At 39.5% G+C, this 26,908-nt stretch overlaps 1 protein-coding gene across 1 annotated transcript; it reads left to right on the top strand.

Annotated features, from left to right (window-relative positions):
- The first annotated feature begins 20,094 nt into the window (after positions 1-20,094).
- On the top strand, positions 20,095-21,084 carry MRGPRX2 (MAS related GPR family member X2). Its single transcript, XM_008070941.1, has one exon. It carries the CDS (start codon positions 20,095-20,097, stop codon positions 21,082-21,084), a length of 990 nt encoding a protein of 329 aa, XP_008069132.1.
- Positions 21,085-26,908: the final 5,824 nt, after the last annotated feature.

Genomic DNA, 26,908 nt, shown 5'->3' with positions numbered 1-26,908 from the left:
GCTGAGTCACTGAGTCTGGGCAGGAATAAATAAAGACCTCTACAAAGAAAACTATAAAACACTGATAAAATAAATTGAAGAGAAGAGAAAACAATGGAAAGATATCACATATACTAGTATTTAAAAAAATTAATATTTTGAAAATGTCCACACTACTTAAGGCAACCTACAGATTCAGTACAATTCCTATCAAAATACCAATGGCATTCTTCACAGAAATGAAAAATAATCCTAAAATTCATATGGGATCACAAAAGACCTCAAAGAGCCAAAACAATCCTAATCAAAAATAAGAAAACTGGAGCCATCACACTACCTGACTTCACAATATATTACAAACCTATAGTAACCAAAACAGCAAGGCACTGGCATAAAAACAGACATGTACACTAATGAAACTGAATAGAAAGTGCAAGAATAAGTCCACCTATTTACAGTTAACTGATTTTCAACAAAGGCAAAAAAAAAAAAAATTCATTGGGAAAAGGATAGTCTCTTCAATACCTGATGCTGACAAACTGGGCTATCTATATGCAGAAGGATGAAACCAGACTTCTATCTCTCACCACATACAAACATCAACCCAAAATTGATTAAAAATTTAAATGTAATATCAGGGACTATGAAATTACTAGAAGAAAACAGAGGGAAAATGCTTTAGGACATTGGTCTGGGCAAAAATTTTATAGACAAGACCTCAACGAAAGTACAGGTAATGAAAGTAAAAATAAACAAATGGGATTATATAGAACTAAAAATCTTCTGCACAGCAAAGGAAGCAATCAACACAGTAAAGAGACAACAAAAATGGGAGAAAATATTTGTGAACTATTCATCCAGCAAGAGAATGATATCCAAAATATACAAGGAACTCAAATAACTCAACAGGAAAAAAAGAAATGATCTGATTTTAAAAGGAGCAAATGAGCCGAATAGACCTATCTCAAAAGAAGACATACAAATGGTCAACAGGTAAATGAAAAAATGTTCTATGTCACTAATCATCAGGGAAATGAGAATCATAACCACAATGAAATACCATCTCGCCCCAGTTAGAATGGCTATTGTAAAACAAAAAATAAAAAATGCTGGTGAAGATGCAGAGGAAGGGGATGTCATATGCGATATTGGTAAAAAAAATGTATAAATTAGTACAGTCATTATGGAAAACAGTATGGAGTTTCCTCAAAAAACTATGAATAGAACTACCATATGAACCAGAAATCCCAGTACTGGGTAAAAATCCAAAGGAAAAAAATCAGGATATCGAAGATATATCTGCGTCCACATGTTCATTCCAGCACTACTCACAATAGGCAAGATATAGATGGAAGCTTGGTGTTCATCAACAGATGAATGACTAAAGAAAGTATTGTATAGACACATAATCAACTACTCTTCAGTCATTAAAAAAAGAATGAAATTCTACTATCTGCAGCAACATGAATGAGTTAGGAGGACTCCAAGCATAAAAAGACAAGTATATGTTCTCAGACATATGTGGAAGCTAAAAATGTGGATATGGTAGTGGTAGAGAGTAGGATAGTGGCTATTACAAACTGGGAAGTGGCGAGAGAGCCAGATTTTGGTTAATAGATGCAAAATTAGAGTTCAGTAGAAGGAATGCCCTATAGTGCTGCAGGGTGACTATAATTAACAACAATTTATGATATATTTTCAATAGCTAGAAGAGTGGATTGTGAATGCTCCCAACACAAAGAAATGATAAATGTTTGAGTTGATGGATATGTTAATTACCCTGCTTTGATCATTACACATTGTATATGTATATTGAAATATCAATCTACTGTCTTACCATTCTGAATACGCTTGATCTTGTCTGATCTTAGAAGCTGAACAGGGTTGGGCCTGATTAGTACTTGGGTGGGAGACTACCTGGGAAGACTGGGTGCTGTAGACTTGCTGGCGTGTTGGTTCACACCTGTAATCCCAGCACTTTGAGAGACCGAGGTGAGAGGATTGCCTGGACCCAGGGGTTTGAGACAAGCCTGGGGAAATTGGTCAGACTTCATCTCTACAATAAATAAAAAAATTAGCCCGGTGTGGTGGCACATGCTTGTAGTTCTTGCTACTTGGAAGGCTGAGGTGGAAGGATCACCTGAGCCTAGCAGGTTGAGGCTGAGGTAGCCATGAGTGTGCCACTGCACTCCAGCCTGGGCAACAGAGTGAGACTCTGGCAAAAAAAAAAAAAAAAAAAAATGTACACCGTACTCCATGAATATGTATAATTATTACTTGCCAGTTAAAAATAATAAAAACAAATGAATCTTTTCTATTTCTTCACTTTTAATCTTTTTGTATCCTTATGTTTTAAATTAATGTCTCATAAACAGCATATAGTTGGATTCTTAGACCCAGACTGTTGAGTTCTTTTTGTCTTTTTTGTACAACTTTTATTTTATTTTTATCTTATTTTGAGCCCTGTTTTTTAAATGACAAATTTAACTCATTTCATTTTCTCGAGTTTTTTTTATATTTGACTAATTTTGGCCATTTTACTTCTTTTTAAATTTTTAGTGTTTTTTCCCTCCCTATTTTTTTAGTGGGAAAGGAACTGGAATTAACATCTATGTGTTCTTTTCAACAATACAGCAACTTTAGAACACCTAATAGGCCTTAGTCCTCCTAGCCCTCACCTACATGATATTAATACTATCTAAAATTTATTTCAGTATTATTATGAATATATCATACTTTCTCTTTATCTTGGTAACCAGTACATTTTTTTCAGATCCACTTCACATGTCACAAAATCAACCTTTTTTTTTTTTTATTCAGAGTTTCACTCCGTTGCCCAGACTGGAGTGCAGTGACACTCTCATGGCCACCCCAGCGTTGACTCGCTGGGTTCAGGTGATCCTTCCGCCTCAGCCTTTCAAGTAGTCAGAACTACAGGTGCTTACTACCACACCTGGCTAATTTTCTGATATATTGTAGAGATGTAGAGATGAGGTCTCACCAAGTTGCCCAGAGTGGTCTTGAATCTCTGGGCTCAGGCAATCTTCTCATCTTGGCCACCCAAAGTGCTGAGATTACAGACTTGAGGTACTGTGCCTGGCAAAATCAGCCTTTTAAAGTGTACAGATCAGTAACTTTTAGTATAGCTACTAAAATGTTGTACAACCACAACACTAACTAATTACAGAACATTTTCATCCTCCCAAGAAGATCCTGTATCCAGTAATAGTCACTCTCCGTTTCCACATTTCACCAGACCCTGGGAAACACTAATCTACTTTTTGTCTTTATGGATTAGCCTATTTTGGACTGTTTAAAAGTGAAATCATACAATATGTGTCTTGATGTTTCTGGCTTCTTTCATTTACCATGTTCCCAAGGTTCATCCATGTGGTAGCTTGTCTCAGTACTTCATTCTTTTTTGCGAGATTATCAGGTGCTTTGACCCCTTGTTCATATTAATACGGTATATTTTATTGATTGGTTTTTATAAGTTGAACCAAACGTGTATTCCTGAGATAAATTCCACTTGGACATAGCATATCGTTATTTTATTTTATTTTTTTGAGTTGGAGTCTCACTCTGTCGCCCAGACTGGAGTGCAGTGGCCGCTCCCGGCCACCGCAGCCTCGACCTGCTGGGCTCCGGCGATCCTTCCGCCTCAGCCTTCCAAGTAGCCAGAATTACGGGCATGCACTACCACGCCCGGCTGATTTTTTGATTTATTGTAGAGATGAGGTCTCGCTGCCCAGGCGGGTCTCGAACCCGCGGGCTCAGGCAATTCACTCACCTCAGCCTCCCAAAGGTGCGGGATTACAGGCTGAGCCACCGAGCCCGGCATATCATTATTTTTATATGCTGCAAGATATAATGGGATTGTCTTCCTTCCTTCCTTCCTTCCTTCCTTCCTTCCTTCCTTCCTTCCTTCCTTCCTTCCTTCCTTCCTTCCTTCCTTTCCTCACTCTGTCGCCCAGGCTGGAGTGCAGTGGCACACTGTTCACGGCCACTGCAACCTCGACCTGCTGGGCTCAGGTAATCCTTCTGCCTCAGCCTCCCAAGTAGCTGGAACTGCAGGCACACGCTACCACGCTCAGCTTATTTTTTGACTTATTGTAGAGACGAGGTCTCACCAAGTTGCCCAGGCTGGTCTTGAACCTGTGGGCTCAGACAATCCTCTCGCCTCAGCCTCCCAAAGTGCTGGGATTACAGACTTGAGCCACTGCACCTGGCCTAATAGTATTTCATTAAGTATGTTTGTCTCCGTGTTCACATGGGATATTGATCTGTAGTTTCTTTTCTTTTGATCTCTTTGTCTGCCTTTGATAACAGGATAATACTGGTGCCATAGAAACTGTTCCTCCTCCCTCTGTATTTTGGAAGAGGTTATGAAGAATTGGTACAAATTCTTTTTTAAATGGTTGGTAGAACTCAGTGGTAGTCATCTGAGCCTGGGCTTTCCTTTTTAGGGAGTTTTTTTTTTTTATTACTAATTCAATCTCTTTACTTCTTTCGGGTCTATAATGATCTTCTAGTTATTATTGACTCAGTTTTGGTAATTTGTGTCTTCTTAGGAATTTGTTAATTTCATCAAGTTTATCTAATTTGTTCAAATACAATTGTTTATAGTTTTTACTTATAGTTCTTTTTAGTTCTATAAGGCCAGTAATAACATCCTCTTTTTCATTCCTGGTTTTAATTTGCGTCTTCTCTCTATTTTTCTTGGTCAGTCAAGATCAACAAGTTTGTCAATTTTGTTGATCTTTTCAAAGAATCAACTTTCAGTATAGTTGGTTTTCTCTAATTCTGTTGATTGTCTATATGTCGTTTATTTCCATTTTAATATTTAGTATTTCCTTCCTTCTGCTTGTGTTCCTTCTGTTTTTCCCTTAGTGATTGCCTTGGGAATTATAATTACCATCTTAATTTATAAAAGTTTAGCTCAGATTAATACCAACTTAATCTTAATAGTATTCAAAAACTTTGTTCTTATATTGCTACATTCTAATTGCTCTCTTTTGTGCTGTTATTGTCGTACAAATTATGTCTTTATTCATTGTATGCACATCAGTGCAGATATATAATTATTGTTTTATGCAGTTATATTTTAAATTAAATAGGAAGAAACTAAAGAATTGCAAACAAAAATGCATTTATACTGTCTCATATTTACTTATGTATTATTATTATTATTTTGGCTAAAATAATAGATTTTAAATGTCCTCACCACAAAAACATGAAAAATTGGTGAGGTGACAGACGTTAATTAGCTTGATTGAATCTTTCTACAGTGTATTACTTATGTATTGCCTTTACCAGTGTACTTTATTTCCTCATGTACATTCAAGTTACTTCCCAATGTCCTTTTATTTCAGCCTGAAGAATTCTCTTTAGTATTTCTTTTGAGGTAGGTGCACAAGTGATTAATTATGTTTTTGTTTATCTGGTCATGTCTTAACTTCCCCTTCATTTTTGAAGGGCAGTTTCTCTGGATGTAGAATTATTGCTTGATAGTCTTTTTATTTCATTGCTTTGAATATGTCATTCCATTACCTCAGGTTTTCATAGTTTCTGATGAAAAGTCATTACTATTTTTTTCCTTTCCTTTTCTTTTTTTTTTTGAGTTGGAGTCTCACTCTGTCACCCAGGTTGGAGGGCAGTGGCATGCTCCTGGCCACCGCAGCCTCGACCTGCTGGGCTCTGGCTATCCTTCCACCTCAGCCTTCCAAGTAGCTGGAACTACAGGTGTGCGCTACCACGCCTGGCTAATTTTTTCTGATTTATTGTAGAGATGAGGTCTTGCCAAGTTGCCCAGGCGGGTCTCGAACCCGTGGGCTCAGGCAATCCACTCTCCTCAGCCTCCCAAAGTGCTGGGATTACAGGCTGAGCCACCGAGCCCAGCTCTTTCTTTCTTTTTTTATTTTTGAGTCAGAGTCTCACTCTGTCACCCAGGCTGGAGTGTAGTGGCATGCTCACAGCTGCTGCAGCCTCGACCTGCTGTGCTCAGGAGATACTTCTGCCTCAACATTTCAAGTAGCTGGAACTACAGGTGCATGCCACCACACCTGATTAATTTTTTGATTGATTGTTGAGATGAGATTTTGCCAAATTGCCCAGGCTGATCTTAAACCCCTGGGCTCAGGCAATCCACTCGTCTCGGCTTCCCAAAGTGCTGGGATTACAGACTGAGCCACCGAGCCTGGCCTTGTTCCTGGTTTTAATTTGTGCTTCTCTCTATTTTTCTTGGTCAGTCAAGCTAAAGATTTGTCAACTTTGTTGATCTTTTCAAAGAATCAGCTTTCAGTTTTGCTGATTTTCTCACATTCTGTTGATTTTCTATATCTCATTTATTACTATTCTAGTATTCAGGCAATCCTCTAGCCTCTACCTCCCAAAGTGCTGGAATTACTGGCGTGAGCCACAATGCCCAGACTGAAAAATCATTATTAATCTAATTGAGGATCCTTTGTATGTGATGAATTACTTCTCTTGCTGCTTTCAAGATTTACCTTAGTTTTTTTATTTCAACAGTTTTATTATGATATATCTAGGTGTGAATCTCTTTGAATCTAACTGTACTCTGTTCAGACTTTATTACCAAGGGTGACAAAAAGATGTATACACATTTTAAGAGATGCTATCAATGTATTGCCTTTAGTTTGCCATAATAAGAAGGGTCTGGGTGCTGATAGTAATCACTCTGAGCACCTCTTGTAATTGCGAAAGTCAAATGTGACTTGTATTCAGCTTTTGTTATCAGTATATATTATTGCAATTTTTAAATTTTATGTTTTCTTTTTTGTTTTTTTTGCATTTTTTAAAACTTTTGAGTTGGAGTCTCACTCTGTTGCCCAGGCTGGAGTGCAGCGGCATGCTCATGGCCACCACAACCTCTACTTGCTGGGCTCAGGCAATCCTTCCACCTCAGCCTTCCAAGTAGCTGGCACCACAGGTGTACACCACCATGCCCAGCTAATTTTTTGATTTATTGTGGAGATGATGTCTCGCCAAATTGCCCAGGCTGGTCTCGAAACCCTGAGTTCAGGCAGTCCTCTTGCCTCCACCTCCCAAAGTGCTGGAATTATAGGCATGAGCCACCACGCCCAGCGAGTATTACAATTTTAATACAGTTGTTCCTGTCTTAAAATGTGTAGACATTTTTTTGGAATCCTCTGTATATGTAGAGTAACATCTTTTAATCAAGTTTGGTAGTTTTCAGTCATTATATCTTCAAATATTATTTCTGCTTCTCCTCTTCTTGTGGGATTCTCTTTAAACTTACATTGGTATACTTGATGGTATTCAAGTATAGGCGTAGGCTCTTTTAAATTTATTTTTCTTTTTTTTTTTTACTCAGACTGTCTTAATTTACCTATCTTGAGTTTCACCAATTCTTTATTCTGCCTACTCAAATCTGTTATTGAGGTCCTTTCATACTTTTTAGTTATTGTATGTTTAATACAAGGTTTCTGTTTAGTTGCTTTTAATAATTTATATCTCTTTAATGATATCTTTTATTTAGTGAAACACTGTTCTCACATTTTCCTTTAGTTCTTTGAACATTTGAAAAATAGCTGATTTAAAATGCTTCTCTAGTAAATTCAATGTGTGGACTTATTGGGGATATTTTCTACTGATCCTCTTTTTTCTTATGTAAAGACTGCACTTTCTTGGTTATTGCATGTCTCATAATTTTTTTGTTAAAAACTTGACACTTTTAATAGCATAATGTGGCACTTCTAGAAATCAGATTCTCTCTTTTTCCCAGATTTTGTTTTTGTTAATGTTTGCTGTTGTCTGTTTGTTTCATGACTTTCCTAAGTCAGTAAATTATGTATTCTTTGTTGTGTATGGCTGCAGAAGTCTCAGCTAATGACTGGATGTAGATTTCCTTAAATGTCTGGAAAAAATAATTCTCCAGGGCTCGGTGCAGGTGGGGGCACACCTTCAACATTCAGCCAGACTACTGGTTTTCACCATGACTGTGGGCTGTGAGACTGGGTTCTGCACATGTGACTGTGTGACCTTAAGAATGTGACTGAATCTTTCTGAGTTTCACTTTTCCAAAACTAATACATACTTTTGTTGGATTGTCGATGGAATTAGGGAGTGTGCATTTAGAACCGTTCATAGGAACTTAATAAGCGAAAGTATTTTTATAACTCTATCTCCTACAACAGAGAGTGCAACACCTGTCAAGTATAATTTTCTTGTTTTTGTTTTAAACAAATGCTTTAATCCATATAAGGATCTGCTTCTACACAAATTTGACTAGAGGAAATAACGAGTTCATACTGTATCATAAACCTTGCAGAAAGAGAATGATTTGCTTAATTATTTATTCACTCCTTCAATCAATAATGACTATTTATAGAGTAAGTCTTCACTGAGGGCCTATTACGTTACGACCTTTGGCTCTGTGGGGTAGAAATCGTCATTCCACTTTAGGCAAAAGGAAATTGAGGCTGATTGAAATAAGAGAGATCACCCCAAATCACTTGGCTGATAATGATCAAATACAGACTCTCAACCTAGGTCTGTCTGACTCCAAGTCCCTTTACTGTTCATGACATCTTGTGAATCTAGCCTTTCTCATCAGGCTGAAGCATGAGCATCACAATGCAAGACACAGCCTGCCATGATGCTTGCCCATTTACCCTCCTTTACCCCTCCTTTCTCTTCTCTCTTACATGATCCATATCCTCTTATCTTCTGCTCAAATATTGCTTCCATCACTCCCAGTTTCTCTCGAGTGCTTCCCACCCCTCCCTTGTCTCTGAACACCTGCTTAGAAGCAATTTTTTGGTAATTTGCACTTAAGATATATATTTCTTCCATAAATCCATGAAAAAAAGAGTTTTTGCCTCTGAGTCTCCTATAGGCCACTTTCAAGTTGTAGGTATCTTTCAATATGATCTCCAATGATCACTGTCTCCTGATATTCACATTGTATGATTCTCTTCTTTTGAATAATTTGTTTTGAATCAATAGAATAACTAAGTGTTGAAGGGATGAAACTTCCAAGCTTACATTACAAAAGCTTATAACTTCAGTCACCATGTTGGGGAGGCCCATGTCTCAGCCACCAGCCAATAGCCAACTAGGAAGTGAAGCCTTAGCCCAACAAACCCAAGAGGAATCGAAGCCTTCTGACAATTATGTATGTGAGCTTAGAAGTGGATTATTCATCAGCTGAGCTTTTAGATGAAATCCTACTCCCAGTCAGCACAATGCAGGAAGATTCAGAGAAAAAAAAAAGATCACCAAGGTACAGTGGTCACATGCCTTTCACAGCAGAGAGTTTGCCAGCACTGAATTGAATAACATCACATCAAATAGCAAAAAGTCAACTGGAATTTTACTCAGTTAAACCGATATGTACCCAGAATGCAAGTTCAAGCAACACTGGATTTCTGTCTGTCAAGTAAAGTGCTTATTCCAAGTGCCTGGAAATCGCCTGGCATAAGATAGGCACTCAATAAATATTTGATGAATAGATTTACATGATGTGTATAGGAAAAACTATATTAGGAAAACTAGAGCATTAATTATACCAATGTTTTTATTCCTAAAATCTCCCCAGGCCCACATCTCATGTTTCCTGACAGCAGATGTGAATGGCTGACAGACAGATGGAGGACACAGGGGAGAAAGGAGTAGACTAAGCAGCTGGTTCTCCTGGTCAGATCAACCCAGATGCAGGTTTCCCTGATCACTTAGCTACTGGGAGTCCTAGAACCCCTGTCCCCACAATCACCTGGATTTCTGAGAGAACTATCCCTTGTTTAGGTGAGAACAATTTGACCTAAGAACAATTTGACCTAAGAACAATTTGACCAATTTGACCTTATTTGTTGTTATCAAGAATCTGAGAAGTTCATGTGATTTCCTATGGGAGGTTGTGGGCAACCATAATTCAGTGAGAAAGAGTACAGTATTCTCATGAAGTGATCGCTCACCTACTGCCCTCCTCAGCTCTCTCCAGCTGACCCTTCCTTCTATCTCTGAAGTCTTGTGACTATCCTTTCCCTCTGCCAGCCAGTTCAACAATTTGACCTAAGACCTAAGAGGCAAAAAAGGTGGGGTGGAGGAAGAGATTCGATGACCCTTTACCTTTATTCTCCTCTATGCCAGTGAAAGTCAACTTACAGCTGCCTTGGAACAGGAGGCCCTTCTTGGAGACATTGACTCTGAAATGAGCTTCTGGTCCTTTGGCTGAGGAGAGCCCTATACAATTTTCTGCCTTATTTTTTTAAATATATATTTTTAATTTTAAAGTTGTGAGGTACAGTAAAGAGTTAGGTATACAAATATTCATTGTGCAGGTACCCTTGTTGATGAGGTGTGCCCCTCCTTCCCCAGACAGATATTGACTACCATTAATCCCACCTCCGTTCCCCTCCCTGTCCCCCACCCCAATCCTTTTCTTATAGTATTACGGTAGTTGTTCAAGGTCCACTTATGAGTGAGGACATGTGATGCTCAGATCTTTGTTTCTGTGAGAGATCACTCAGCCTTATTTGGTGTTATCAAGAATCTGAGAAGTTCATGTGATTTCCTATGGGAGGTTGTGGGCAACTGTAATTCAGTGAGAAAGAGTACAGTATTCTCATGAAGTGATCGCCCACCTCCTGCCCTCCTCAGCTCTCTCCAGCTGACCCTTCCTTCTATCTCTGAAGTCTTGTGACTATCCTTTCCCTCTGCAGCCAGTTCAAGCTAAACTTAATCCATTTCCTCCAGCTCCATAAATGGATGGGTTATGACAAGTCAGTCATCATTCTAATTTTGTAGACATGGTCTCCCAGCCCTCCTTAAGAAAAAAACATGAAGCCCACTGCCCAAAGGAGTTTTTATAGAAAATATCCTGCAACCCAGTGACTCTTCTGCCTCTGTTCCCAGCCCCAGAATATTCTTCTTCTACTTTCCAGGACTCCTCAGTAAATCTCTATATCACTGTAACCTGCTCCCCCATTCCCTGAATACTCCACTTCCCAAATTGTATGAAAATTGAGAAACTAATCTACTCCAACCACAGATGAGTTCTGCTTCCCACAAGGGCTGTACTTCTCGATGTTGAGTACATTTTTAAATGCTTGGTAAATGGGATCCTGAACTGTATCATGTCAAATATTTTTTTATCTTTATTCTGTTTGCTCTTCAATTATAGATGTTCCTCACAGTTAAGCTTTAAAAGTCCTCTTCCCAGAATGATTCTGTAGCCTTCAACTCACTCTCCAAGTCATCTATTCAATCATTGATTTATTGAATTCATTGTGCAGGCACCAATACATGTGCTTAAAAAAATTGGCTGAGCATTCATCAGGCACTGTTCTAGGCACTGAGATTCAAACATATGTTTATTATCCTCAAAAGTTCATAGTGCAATGGCAGACACATATGTTCTCAGAGGCTTGAAGTATGATATGATAAATGCTTTGATGTGAACATGTTTGTGGATGTGTGAACAAAGGACAGACATCCAAATTAAACTGGTATTAACAAAAGTGGGATAATATTGGTTCAAATAACAGGAAGTCTGCAAGAGAAATTGATTTCCGGCACAGTGGGAACTAGAATTCAAATGACATTGTCAGAATACGCCCCATTTCTTGGTTTCATTGCATCTGCTAGGCTTTCAGCAGCTAGTGAAGCTGCATGGAGTGTCCTATGGATGAGAATAGGCCCAGATACAGAGATGAGCCACAGCCTCCCATGTAGTAAACTTAACTCCACATACTCTCCACAAACAACACTGTTTTTTATAGGCTTTTTCGAATATGACACCGTTCTGCATTCTCAACTCTAATTTGGAAATAATCATAAAAAAGTTTTGAGTCCTGGAGAGGAACCTAGATTGACGAGTACCTCACAGTGATGAACCTAGTTTCCTCTGGGCATCACTAAGAACCTGATAGGTGAGAGTCTTCCTGGGATCCAAGTTTGGCCTTAGATAGGGGCCTGTCTGAAGTTTTTACTCTCTTTGGCACATAAGGGAGAGAACGCTCCACAGGTACCAGAGACTGCTCAGTGTCAGATCAATCACAATTGGAAGGCATCTCATTCTACAGACGGGGAGCTGAGACCCCCAAGAGTCGTGATTTGTGTTGGAGGTCCCATAATCAATAATTATCAAATTAGAAATCAACCACATATGATATAACAGCATAAATTGTTGTATACTTTGCATACGTGTACCCAAGTGTTCAGGCAATTGTTTCTATGTAGAAGTATGACCAGTGATTTATATTTTCATCTGTTGTCTCTATAATCTCCATACAGCAGCCCGAGATACTTTTCTGAAGCACAGATCTGATAAGTAACTTTCTTGCTGAAATCCCTTAAATGACTCTCCTTTGCTCTTAGAAAGAGATTCCTATATCACATGATCACTATAAACCCTGCATGATCTATCAAAGATGAGAGAGTTTTGGAACAACTCAAGATAGGAAGTCTAATGGGAGAGTCTCATGAAAATTTGGGATTTCAAAAGACTGATCTTTCAGTGTATCTCTCATTTGAGAGAAGTAAAACCACCAAGAAATTACTTGAGTTAAGCTTGGCTTTGGGTGAAGAAAAAAATACCTCTCTTACCTATTTATAACCATAAGTCAGCATTACATCGTGGTCCACATTCATAAACTTATGGTCTCCCTAAAACGTCAAATGACACATGGTTTCTGAAGACATCTGGTACATGAACGTTATCTGAGACGTTTTCCCAGTCAATTAGCAAAATAAAATACAAACTGTCTCTGAAAATACAACTACAATTCAAGCCTGAAAAAATTTCCTCACATAAGGTCCTAAGGAAAGTAAGCAGCTCCCAGTCAAAAATCACAAACATACAAAGATAAAGCACCATCTGAACATGCCAGAAGAAACAATAGACAGTAAAGTCAGACATTACGAAGGGGGATCCCTCCCCAAATGGAATTCTGTTTTAGAGGGTAGGCCCCTTATAGTCCAGGCTTCCCCAAGTAGGTAAGTATTCTAGGAACCCATTGGCATCAGTGTGACAGCCAGTGCTGTTGTGAGAGACTGTTTGGCTTCAGAAATTTTTTGGAGATTCTTTCAACGTGTTTGTCCATCATGATGAGTCATTTAACATGAACAACTTGCCCACGCCATGATGAGTGTTCAGCAGTTTTTGACCAAAAAATGGCATGATACCCATACCCACCTTCCCTATACACCTGATCTCACCTCAAGTGACTTTTTTTTTGTTTCCCCAGATGAAAAAGATCCTCCAAGGAAAATGTTTTGCCGATGTGGAAGAGATGAAGCCAAAAAATGATAGAAGCACTAAAAGGCGTCAAAATTGATGAGATCGAAAACTGTTCTGAGCAGTAGAAAAAGCATCTTGATGGGTGTGTTGCATTAAACAGAGAGTTCTTTGAAGGTGACTGAAGTTTAAACATGTAAGAATATAGCCGGGTGTGGTAACATGTGCCTGTAGTTCCTGCTACTTGGAAGACTGAGGCGGAAGGATCTCTGGAGTCCAGCAGGTCGAGGCTGCGGTGGCCGGGAGTGTGCCACTGTACTCCAGTCTGGGTGACACAGTGAGGTTCCAACTTAAAAAAAAAAAAGAATAAGTACACAAATTTTATAAATAAATTCCATGTCTTAGGGGGCCACCCCCATACACAGACTCCAGCGTTGGAATGATCAGATGGGGAATTATAATATTGCTATGATTAATAGGGTTAAGGACATAAAATACCAAATTGATAACAACAGCCAGCTGCAAGAGATGAAAAAATGACTAAAATAACTAAGCAAGTTTAAAAACAAATAGAGCTTCTAGAAATTAATGACATAAAAATTGAATTTAAAATTCAGTTGGATTAGATGGAAAATTAGACACAGTGGAAACAAGCCTAGTAAACTGGAAGATATGCCTGAAGGGATTACCCAAAAAGCAGTGTAGGTGACAAAAAAATGGAAAATTAAGAAAGAGACGCTAAGAGATGTAGAAGATAGAAAAAGAAAGTCTAACATGTTGAATCAAACTTCCAGAAAGAGATAATAATAAAAATGATAATAATAACTAAAAAATATGTAGTACTTATTATGTCCTGTCTTAAATGATTTACATAAATTAAATCATTTATCTTTACAACATTTACCTACTTATAAAGTAGGTAATAATGTTATCCCATTTCACAGATGAGGAAAGAAAATGTTGCTAAGGTCCCACAGAGATGCCAAGCAGCCTGACTTTGTGTTCTTAACCACTATGCATTATTTTAAGAGGATATGGTATAAAATTTTCCAGAAATATTAGATGATGACAATGCTGGAATCCAGGAAATGCCACAAATCCCAAACATGAAATGAAAAAGAAAGCCATTAGACACATTTTGGTGACAATGTACCATAGCAGAAAAAAAAAGGAAAGCTCTTAGAGAGAAAAAAGGCCTGTCACTACAGGTGAATGGTAACTTGACTGACAACCAATCCCACAACAGTAACACCAGCAATCAGAAGATAGTGGATCTTCAGTGTACTGGAAGAAAGTAACCGTCAGCCTACAATGCCAAGACTGGAGAAACTACCTTCAGAAAATGAGGGCGAAACAATGACATTTTCCAGACAGATAAAAACTGAAGAACTTACCATTCACAGACTCTCACAAAAGGAAACTCCTGAAGTGTGTGTTTTGAGATATGGAAGATACAAGTATGAAACATAAAATGGGAGGATGAGCAAAAACATTGGTGATCATGTGGATAAATTTGAATGATGACTATTTAAAATAATAATAAGTGCCTAATGTGTTGGAGGGGAAACAGAGTCAAAATAAAATACTGAAGGGCAGTGGTTCAGGAGGAAGGGAACAAGGGTCAAAGCTTTCTAAGGTCAGTAGGGCACGGTGGCTCAGTCTGTCATCCCAGCACTTTGGGAGGCCAAGGGGGGAGGATTGCCTGAACCTGGGGATTCAAGACCAGCCTGGGCAACTTGGTGAGACCTCGTCTCTGTAATAAATCACAAAAACTAGCTGGGTGTGGTGGTGTGTGCCTGTAGTCCCAGCTACTTGGAAGGCTGAGGCAGAAGGATCACCTGAGCCGAACAGGTCAAGGCTGCAGTGGCCATGAGCATGCCACTGCACTCCAGCTTGGGCAACAAAGAGTGAGACTCCAATTAAAAAAAAACAACAACAAAACTTTCAAAGGTCATCATATTGTTCGCAAGGAGGGCAGACTTCTGGGAACAATTGTAGTTTTCTCACTGCACCAAAGCATAAGGAAATGTTGTGTGTCAGAGCTCTTCTCCTCAGACACACCCTGCCTGCGTGAGCTCTCCTAGCTCCTCTGGAATGCAAAGGGGCTTGATCTTGTTTGTTATTCATTGTTGTGTCTTCGCTGCCTGAAACAGTGCCTGGCACATTATAGGCATACAATAGTGTTGGAAGAATGAACTAATGAGTGGATACATTTTTCTTTTTGATACATTTTTCTGATTGTTTTAAATGCTCCATCGTTAGGGCTACTTGTAACTCAACTTGGCTGAGGCCTAGGCACATGAACAGAAGTCATAGGAGATAAGGCTGGAAACACTGGTTGGCTCTAGATGATCTAAAATGATCAAATATGAGCAAATATCATGAGATCAAGGGAGAAATGTGACAGATAGTGTGTGCTAAGTCCCCTATCTTTTATAATATAGTCTGTTATTAACATTGATAAATTAGACATAGAAATGTAGTTGTATTATGCAAAGCTATTGTATTAGCTTCTAAAAGTCTTAAGAACAGAAACTGTACACATTTGTTGCAATGAGGGAATGAGATTAGGAGAGAATTTACATTTTATTTTACGCACCATAGTGTCACTTGAAATAAAGCTAATGTGAATACATTACTTCTTTGATTCAATTTTAAAAGATCAGATGAGCCAGGTCATGCAGGGCCTTGAATGCCAAACAGAAGAGTGAAGACTGATCTTTAGATATGAAAGCCCACATTGCTTGAAGGGTCCTCATAGTGGACAACGAAAGACTCCAGGGTGAAGATTTCTTGCAGGAAGGGGAGGTGAGATAAGTGATTGAAGTCAGGGCAAAAAATGCTGAAGAACATCTCGTAAGATTTCTTGTTTCACACTCTCATTCGCCAGTACCCGCCTGTACAGGAAATCACAGGGCTGCCCAGCATCTTAATATAAGTCTTACTCTGTCACCAGGCATCTCCCCACCCAGAGGTTAGAATAGCATCCTCGGCTGTTTCCCAATCCCAGGAAAGTGCTTTCTTCTCAAATCACCACCTCCGGCAGGAAGAATGGTGCTAAGGTAAGTTTGCTCAAGGATCATCTTCTTTCAAAGGTAGTTTTGGTTTTTCTTTCTTAGTCTACAGCTTGGTGAGCTCATTTTGGGGTATACTCATCAGCAAAAGTCAGGAGGTAAGAAACTCCTTCCAGGCAGCTTTGGAGGCTGGTAGCATAGATAGTGGGAGATCCGAATAGGGTCAACCAGTTTCCTTCCACTTCTGTTCTATCTCCCTATAAGTTCACCTTTCTTTGACCATTCAAATCTGCAACTATGGAGATAAATATTTTACTAATTTTAATTTAAGAAGCAGGATATTGTGCAGGCATTACTTCCCAAAGCTAAACTGTTGTTAAAACCCTCAGGTTTCACAGATTTTCTTGCTATTTAGAAAGGGTTTTGTCTTTGTATCCCTTGTATCTGTTATTGTCCCAGCGGAAAATACAGATCACATACTCCCAAGTGGTAGTTGAGAAGATTGAGTGAAAACACTGTTTACAAAGGTGTGGATATGGCTAAGGGAAATCGCTAAAGAATGATGGAATCTTCAATAATAAGTAATAGTAAAGAGTTGTTACTATTGCTAGGCCTGAAGGGGTAAGGAGAAGAATGATGAAAATGTACTGTAGCTGTGACTATAGGAAAGGGTCACCAGACAGGGTCTATGTCCTTAGGTAGAGTTACACTGTCACTGCCAACTTACAGACTAACAGGAAGAGATCCAGGAAGTCAAAACTCCCTAAACTGCTTTCCATCTGCCCTCCAAACTTCCATCAGTGTACGTGTCCCTTTGGCTGAATGCTACCAGTAGCCAGAGTGAAAGGTAGCCTATTGATAAGGCACAGAGGTGCATCCCCCTAGGATGCAGAGGAGGGTAAAAAAGGGTGGACATGAGATCTTGATGGCAAATGGGGAGAATTCATTTCTTCCTCTTGCTTTTTCACAGCTTGTATTTCCTGGGACTCTTTCCATCTCAGCGTGATTGAGTTAATTTCTCTCTCTCTTCCCAGTTTAATTGTTTGAACACCCATTCTAGTGTCACTTTTTTGGACTAATCTCTCACTAGCATCATAAATGCCTGGGAAATAGAATATAATTGGAAAAAAAAAGATGGGAGTTAATAGTTGTTTATAAGTATTTAAGTTTATGATTTTGGCTGCTCTCAAGAGAAACCTGCTACAATAGGGACTTAAGAAAGCTTATTAGACATGGAATGATGACTCTAAGATGTCAAACAACAAAGCTACTTCCAATTTGTCATCCCCCATCCTGAAGGTACCCTCCTCCTTCTCATGGTTCTACAGGGCTCCCAAGCATCATAGTATTCTATCTTGGGGGAAGAGAAAGAAAGAACACAGGAAGAGTTGGTCACATCACTCCCTTTCGCCTCCTCTAGACCATCATGTAGTCACATGGTACCATCAACATCAAATGGGGTCAAGAGATAGGGTCTTTTCTCTGGTCAAAGACTCTCAGAATTCTTATGGGTAAGGAGAGAAGAAGGACTACTGGGGGCAACTAGCAGCCTCTATAACTGATGATTCTGCTTTAGAAAGTATGCTTACATAGAGATTTTTCTCGAGAGTGCATCACAAATAATGAATGATGAAGGCATGAAACAGAGGTAAACCTGGGACAGGCTCTGGGAGACCAGGGCTAGTATCAGGCCTGATTTTCACCATGTGATCTCAGGAAAATCTCTTGTACTTTTTTAACCTGAGTTTCTTTCTTTGTTAAATGAGTATAATAGCTGGTCTCCAAGAGGGATGTGTGCAGGAGGCTGGGATACAGTAGTGAGCAACTCCAACAAAAACCAGGTAGGTCTAGGCATTATAAAGCTTTGAGTTTAATGAGGAAGATAAAACAAAAAATAAACATATACTTAAAAATAAAACTGCAAACTATGTTCAGTGCCATGAATAAAAAGACCAAGCTGCCCTGAGGCAAAACAACAGAAGCTGTGGGTTTTCTCCATATTCTCATTAGGTCAACCAGGGCTGTAGAAATTAAGAGAGCATGTGATGGATGCATTCAGTCCCTATGCCAACTCTGCACCCTATGGGGGACACATCCTCTTCCCACTTGGAGGCCTCCTGCCTGTGTAAATCCTCTGCAATGTGGAATGATTGATAGCTGCCTTTCCTGAAGCAGGAAGGGGCTCATGTGTTCAGTTTCTTGTTCCAAGCTGGCGTTTACTCACATCTCCTCTTCTCCTTATTTGATTGCCTTCTAGGCTTAATCTAGGCTTAAACAAACCACACTTCTGATATTACACTTTGGATTTGACTTGAGCATTACTTGTTGGCTCCTTTCTCTGTGTGTAGTTGACACCAAACCCTAGCAAGGGGCCTGCAGGCCTGGTTAGGAACAAGAACTCTGACACAGACTTGTGAGTTCAAATGTAGGTTCTACCACTTGTTTGTAAGAGACCAGGAGCATATCACTCAGTCTATCTGTGCTTTAGTCACCTTATCTGTAAAATGGGAATGATAACTGCTCTGACCTCAATGGACTCTGAAGAGGGCTAGAAAAGGCCAACTTGAGGTGTTCCCAGCCACAGTTTTTTCTCCCCAATGTGAGTCAGTGCTCCTTCCCAAGTGGAATTTACATGAAAATCTACCTTTTCACCCAACACCTTGCACAATGTAGACATTTCTATTTCTCACCCCCTTCTTTAAACAGTCCTTTTCACAAATACTTTTATCAGCAAAGCAAACTCCACTCAAAATTACCTGGGGGAGACAAGGAATGGGTCCTGCTTACATATTTCCATACTTCAGTTCTCTCTCGTCAGCCCATTGTCTCTCTCCTTTTCCCAACTTGCCTCTTTTGCCTCCAAAATGCAAATAAGTTCTCATAAGTCTTGAATCCTCTCCCTAAATTGTAAGCTTAAACTCTTCTGGGTGTTCAGTAAAAGCCACATACTGGCCCTACCTGAGTTGGAGTCACAACAGTGTCCATAATTAGCTATCTGTCCAGAGAGAAGGAACCATTTCAAACATACCAGAGCTTTCCACAGAAGAAAACATAAGAAGTGAAATTTTCTTCATTTCTTTACATACGTGCTTTCTGATGACTAATTTCATTTTTATATGTTTGTGTTACATTTATCCCAGATTTTCAACTACTCTCTGGCTCCCCATTCATTCATTCATTTGTGGATTACAAAGTTCTTGACTGTCCACTGTGTCCTTCACATGGAGCTAGCTAGGCACTGAGGACACAGAAATGAACAATAGAAAAGTGCTTCCTGTTTTCATAAAGCTGACCCACTAAGTCATTTCTAGCTCAACAGGACTGGTCATCCTCACACCTGTCCTAGCAAGAAGTCACATTCCGTTTATGTTCTTAAATCATGATCTATCTTCATTCTATCTAGTGCATTGACCGCTTTCTGTCTCTAAGGGTGGCGATGGGTCTTGCCTGGGGCTTCTGACTTCCTTCCTTGAGAAGAAACCTCTATCCCAGAACAGAAGGAATGCTGGGTCCAGAGTCCTTTCTCTTGCTGTCCTACATAGCCTGCCCAGACTTTTCTCCTCCTAACTTCAGTGGACACGACATGGCCTAGAACAGTGAGTGGAGATGTTTGGACCTTAGAATATTCCCATGTCAGTAGAGAATCTGTGTTTAGTAGAGAGCCCAGGCTTTAGAGCTAGTGAGAACTGGGTCTGAATCCAGGTGCCAGGATTACCTGGCCTTCAAAAAATTACTTGATCTCTTCAAGCCCCTGTTTCCTTACCCTGTAACACAGGGACAGTAATTCCCCCATGGCAGGCTTGTCATGAGAATCAGCGATCAAGCAGCAGGCGCTCAAGTCTTGTTTGTGTTCCCAGGGGCACCAGCGAAGGATTTCTAAGCATGAATCCAACCATCCGAGCATGGGAGACTGAAATCTTCACAACGAACGGAAACAACCAGGATGGATATGACCAGGGCTTTATTTCATCTTGTCGCAAGGTGTCTCTGATCCTGGACGGGCTGATCCTCATCATTGCCCTGGTGGGGCTGGTGGGAAACATGGTCGTGCTCTGGCTCCTGGGATTCTGCATGCGCAGGAACGCCTTCTCGACCTACATCCTGAATCTGGCTGGGGCCGACTTTCTCTACCTCTGCTTCAACTGTATAGATTGCCTGCGGGGACTCATCACCTTCTTCCGTCCCAACTCCGTCTATATCCCCTCATTCACTACTCTGTTGATCTTTACCTACCTTGCAAGCCTGAGCATGCTGAGCGCCATCAGCACCGAGCGCTGCCTGTCCGTCCTGTGGCCCGTCTGGTACCGCTACCGCCGTCCAAGACACATGTCAGCGGCCGTGTGTGCCCTGCTCTGGGCACTGTCTCTGCTGCTGAGCATCCTGGAAGTAAACTATTGTGACTTTACATTTTGGTGGTGTCAGATACTTGATTTCCTCACTGGCTCCTGGCTGTTGTTTTTATTTGTGGTTCTCTCTGGGTCCAACCTGGCCCTGGTGTTCAGGATCCTCTGTAGTTCTCGGAGGATGCGGCTGACCAGACTGTATGTGACCGTCCTGCTCACGGTGCTGGTCTTTCTCCTCTGTGGCCTGCCCTTTGGCATCCACTGGTTCCTAGTATTCTGGTTCCAGAGTTATAGTGATTACTTACTTTGCTTTCTTACTTCAGTGTTAGTTTTCCTGTCCTCTGTGAACAGCTCTGTCAACCCCATCATTTACTTCTTCGTGGGCTCCTTCAGGCAGCGGCTGGGGTTACAACGGAGAACCCTCAAGCTGATTCTCCAGAAAGCTTTGGACAACACTCCTGAGATGGACGACGGTGAAGGAAGATTTCCTCAGGGAACCCTTGAGATGTCGGGCAGCAGTCTGGCGTAGCGATGGAGAGAGCCTCTAACAGATGTGGTTTTGAGAGCCAACTTTGCCCCTATCAGTCTAGGAGATTTTAACTTTCTTGGCCCCCTATCTTAAAACAGTTAAGATAATAATCCTCATGAAGATTAAGTTAAATGAACATAGTGTCTCTGGAACTGCCTCACTCAGGGGTTCAGCCCATCCTCATATGATCTTTGACAACTCTGGCGCTCAGGACTGTTCCCACTTTTGATGAGTGCTGCCTTTAGCGGAAGGCTAAAGCAGTGCAGCGAAGGTCTAAGTTTTCTTTGGTCACTGCACTGGATAGGAACTAAAAGAATGTTACGAGGGGATCCAAAACACTGATATTTATTTTATAAAAAATTATGTGGGGGGGCAGGGAGGAGAAGGGAGGTGGGATTAATGGTAGTTGATATCTGTCTGGGGATGGGGGGGCACACCTCATCAACAAGGGTACCTGCACAATGCATATTTGTATATCTAATCCTTAACTGTACCCCACACTTTAAAAATAAAAAATATGTTAAAAAATCGTGTATTTGTTCTTATACGTGTAAACTTCAGTCACCTTCAAAATGCTCTCCATTTGATGCGATACACCTATCGAGATGCTTTTTCCACTGCTCAATAATTTCAGTGCCTTTTGGTGCTTCTGCTGTTTTTTATTTCACCTCTTCCACATCAACAAAACGTTTCTCTTTGAGGACTTTTTTCACCTGGGTATACAAAAAAAAAGTCTCTTGGGGTAAGATTGGGTGAATAGGGAGAATGGGGCACAGGGGTCACACTGTTTTTGGTCAAAAACTGCTGAACATTCAGCATGGTGTGGGCAGGCGCACTCGTAAATCATCCAGCATGGAATGGGCAAACACACAGAAAGAATCTCCAAAAAAATTTCACTGAAGCTGAACACAGTTCCTCATAACAACTCTAGATGGTACACTGATGTTGATGGGTTCCTAGAACACTTACCTTGCAGAGGAAGCCTGTCCTATAAGAGGCCTACTCTCCAAAAAATAATTCTGGGTTTTTTTGGTCCCCACCCCGTATATTTGGAATAAATTTATTTTTCTCTTCCCTACACTTTCTGTCTCAATAAAATTAGAAGAATTAAATTTCAATCTAGCTTCAAAGGAGGAGTCTTTAATTTGGACAGGGCTTAAGACTATCTATCCCTAGCTTAATAAATGTTTCAGTAAATGACTTAATGAATGAGTAAACCGATACATTTTAAAGTCAAACCTGTGAAAAATCTCCATTTACCAGATTTGAGTCCCCATCTTTAAATTTACTGCTTTCACTATTTTTGACTTTTGCATGCATATGGATAAGTTTATAATCAGATAAATCAATGATCAATGTCAAAGCATATTTAAGGTTTTCGGTAGGCTGTCTTCCTGTGGTTTCCCTTCACATGCCCTCCATTAAAATCCCATGGACATGCCTTCCCACTCCTTGCCTCTTGCCTTTTCCCCGTTTTTCCCTCTCTGGGGCTCTCTAATCCTTTATGGTCATTTCCCAATGGGTCTTACTAGACTCTATGTTCTTGGAGGATGGGATCTATGTCAGATGTAACTTTTATTCCAAACAGCTTACAGAATTTATTTTGTTAATTGAATTACACATGTTTTAAAAGACACATGTTCCATAAAATAGAATGTTAATTTTGAATGCTGTATACTTCAGTAATTTTTACTATTTTTCTTTTTTTTTGAGTTGGAGTCTCACTCTGTCGCCCAGACTGGAGTGCAGTGGCTGCTCCCGGCCACCGCAGCCTTGACCTGCTGGGCTCCGGCGATCCTTCCGCCTCAGCCTTCCAAGTGGCTGGAACTACAGGCACGCGCTACCACGCCCGGCTAATTTTTTGATTTACTGTAGAGATGAGGTCTCACCAAGTTGCCCAGGTGGGTCTCTAGCCCGCGGGCTCAGGCAATTCACTGGCCTCAGCCTCCCAAGGCGTGAGATTACAGGCTGAGCCACCGAGCCCGGCTATTTTTTACTATTTTTAATTAAGAGAATGATCTGCACAGATCATAAATGCACAGTTCTGTTAGTTTTGTTGAATGAATACACCTACGTGACTTAAACTCCATTTAAGACAAAACACTTGTTTCATCTCTGAAAGTTACCTTGTGCCCCTCCCAATCATTCCTCCTGCCCCTAGAGGCAACCAGTGTTCCTATTTCTACCACCAAATATTAGCTTTGGTTGACCTTTGACTTTGTATTTTCAGAATCATACAATGTGTACTTTTTTGTTCCTAGTTCTTGCACTTATTATAATAGTTTGAGGAATTATATACATGTCATGCATTGCATATTTTAGTAGTTTGTTCCTTTTGAAAGCTGAGTACTATTTCATTGTATGGATATACCACAGTTTAAATATTTTCTTCTTTTAATTTTAAAGATGTGGGGTACAATTCAGGTTAGGTATACAAATGTTCATTATGCAGGTACCCTTGTTGATGAGGTGTGCCCCTCCCTCCCCTGACAGTTTCCCTCAACTGCCAATCCCATCCCCTCTCCCCTGGCAGTTTATCACTACTGCCAATCCCTTTCTCATTGTGTTATGATAATTGTTCAAGGTCCGCTTATGAGTGAGAACATTTGATACTGTGTTCTTCGTTTCTGTGATAGATCACTGAGTATGATAGACTCTAAATTCATTCAAGGTGCTGTGAAGTCCATATGTTTGTCCTTCTTTATGGCTGCATAATATTCCATTGTGTATATGTACCACATTTTAAAAAATCCAATCCAGCTTCGATAGGCAGCTTAGTTAGTTTCATGTTTTTGCTATTGTAAATAGAGCTGCAACAAACATGCATGTGCAGGCATGTTTTTTGTAGAATGATTTGAGTTCCTCCGGGTATATTCCCAATAGGGGGATTGCTGGGTCATATGGAAGGTCAATTTCTGTGTTCTTTCAGAAATCACCACACTGTCTTCCAAAGAGGTTGCACTAGTTTGCATTCCCACCAGCAGTGTAGAAGCATTCCCTTTTTCCCGTATCCTCACCAGCATCTGTTGCTTGTTTTATTAATGATGGCCATTCTTGCTGGGGTTAGGTGGTAACTCAGTGTGGTTTTGATTTGTGTTTCTCTGATGTAAATATTTTCATGTGACAGATATATATGTGTAATCTTCAATTTTTTTGGCTATTATGAATAAAACTGTTGTGCATGATCCTACTCAAGTTTTTTGGTTGATATGTATTTTCATTTCCCTTAGATAAACCACTTGGAATGGAATTGTTGGATGATAAGAAGATGCATGCTTACTTCTATAAGAAAATGCCAAACTATTTCCTAAAGTGGTTGTACCATGTCACATTCCCACCAGTAATGTATGAGAGCTACAGTTGCTGCAAATGCTCCCAGCAAATATGATATCGCCAGTCTTTTGAATTTTAGGCACTGTAATGGAGTGGCATCACATTGTGTTTTCATTTGCATTTTCATAATGAATTATTAAGTTGAGCATCTTTTATGTGCTTATTGGCTACTGATTTTTCACTGTGTTTAAGTTTCACCCATTTTTATTAAGTATTTCTTTTTCACTATTAATTTGTATGAGCTTTGTATATGATGAAGGATCCTTTGGAAGTTATGTGTATTATACTTATCCAATTGGTGGTTTGCCTAATTCCTTTCTTCTTGTTTGCTTTAACTGATAATTATACGTATTTATGGGGTACGTTGGGATGCTTTGATCAATGTATACATTGACATATCCACCACTTCACCCACGATTTTTTTTGTTGTGAGAATATTAAAAATCTATTCTTTTAGTAATTTTGAAATACACAATATATTATTATTAAATGTGATCACAATGCAGTGCAACAAATCACTAAAAATTATTTCTCTAGCTTAACAAACTTTATACTCTTTGATCAATACCTTTTCTTTAACCATCTCCCCCTCTCCTCTTAACTTTTTCATTACCAGTTTTCCACTTTCTGCTTCTATTATGTCAGCTTTTAAAAATTTCACATAAAAGCAAGATCAAACAGTATTTGGTTTTTGTGCCTGCCTTATTTCCCACAGCATAATGTCCTCCAAATTCATCTCTGTTGTTCAAATGGCAGAATTTCCATGTCTTTGGCCTATTGGTTGTTCAGAAGCCTGTTCTTTAATTTCTACATATTTATGAATTTTCCGAGATTATTTCTCCTAGAGATTTCTGATTTCATGCCATTATCACTGAAAAAGGTACTCAATATGATTTCAGTCTTTTTAAATGTGTTAAGATTTTCTTTGTAGCTTAACATATGATCTATCATGGAGAATGTTCCATGTGTACTTGAGAAGAATGTGTATTCTGTTGTTGTTGGGTGGGTGGAACATCCTGTAATTGACTGTTAGGTCCACTTGGTCTGAAACATAGTTCAAGTCCCCTATTTCCTTAATGATTTTCTGTCTGTCTGATCTGTCCAATTTTAATAGTCAGGTATCGAAGTTTCCCATTATTATTGTGTTACAGTCTATCTCTCCCTTCAGATAGCTTATGCAACAGAATCCACATTCTTCTCAAGTACACATGGAACATTCTCCATGATCGCTTATAAGTTTTGGTGAACTGATGTTGGGTGCATATGTATCTACAACTGGTATATCCTCTTGGTGAATTGACCTCTTTATAATTATCTTTTTTGTCTTTTTATTGTTTTTCACTTAAAGTGTATTCTGTCTGATATGGTATAGCTATTCTTGCTCTCTTTTGGTTTCTGTTTTCATAGAATATTTTTTCCATCCCTCACTTTCAGTCTATGTGCGTCCTTATATGTGAAGTGAGTCTTTTGTAGGTAGCATATAATTCAGTCTTTTAAAAAAAAACTATTGAACCACTCAAAGCCTTTTGATTGAATAATTTAATGCGTTTATATTCAAAGTGATTATCGATAGGTAAGGACTTACTGCTTCCATTTTGTTAATTGTTTTCAAGTTCACTTATAGATCCTTTGTTTCCCTTTTCCTTGTGTTCCTTTGTGACCTGATAATTTTCTGTAGCTATACCTTTTGAATCCTTTAAAAAAATATTTTGTGTATCTGGTAAAGTTTTTCTGCTTTGTGGTTACTATGAGGTTAACACAAAGCATCTTATTCTAACAGCAAGCTATTTTAAACTGATAACTATTTCACTTTGATCACTTGCACAAGCTCTACATTTTTACTTTCTCCATACACTATATGCCTTTGACATAACATTTTACAATTTTTACTATTTGCATCTTTTAACAAATTATTGTAGCTATTGTTGTCTTAAATTTTTGTCTTCCAACCTTGGATACAATTGATTTCTAGAGATGTAAGTTACTTTTCACATCATCATTACCATATTAGAGTATTTTGAACTTGATTCTTTACTTTTACCAGAGAGTTTTTTATTTTTATGTATTTTCATGTTGCTATTTAGAGTCATTTTCCTTCAGCTTGAAGAACTCCCTTTAGTATTTCTTGAAAGGCAATTCTAATAGTGATTTTTTTTTGCCCAAATGAGTTTTTATCTTCTCTTCATTTTTGAAAGATAGAACTGCTGGATGTAGTATCCTTGATTGACAGGTTTTTTTGTTTTTGCTTTTTGTTTATTACAGTATTTTTTTTTTTTTTTTTGAGTTGGAGTCTCACTCTGTCGCCCAGACTGGAGTGCAGTGGCTGCTCCTGGCCACCGCAGCCTCGACCTGCTGGGCTCCGGCGATCCTTCCGCCTCAGCCTTCCAAGTAGCCAGAATTACAGGCATGCGCTACCATGCCTGGCTGATTTTTTAATTTATTGTACAGATGAGGTCTCGCTACCCAGGCGGGTCTCGAACCCGTGGGCTCA

This window comes from Carlito syrichta, unplaced genomic scaffold (genome assembly GCF_000164805.1).
Source record: "Carlito syrichta isolate Samal-C Ts95f unplaced genomic scaffold, Tarsius_syrichta-2.0.1 Scaffold314067, whole genome shotgun sequence".
NCBI classification, from domain to species: Eukaryota; Metazoa; Chordata; class Mammalia; order Primates; family Tarsiidae; genus Carlito; species Carlito syrichta.
This window is presented reverse-complemented; position numbering and strand designations above follow the sequence as displayed.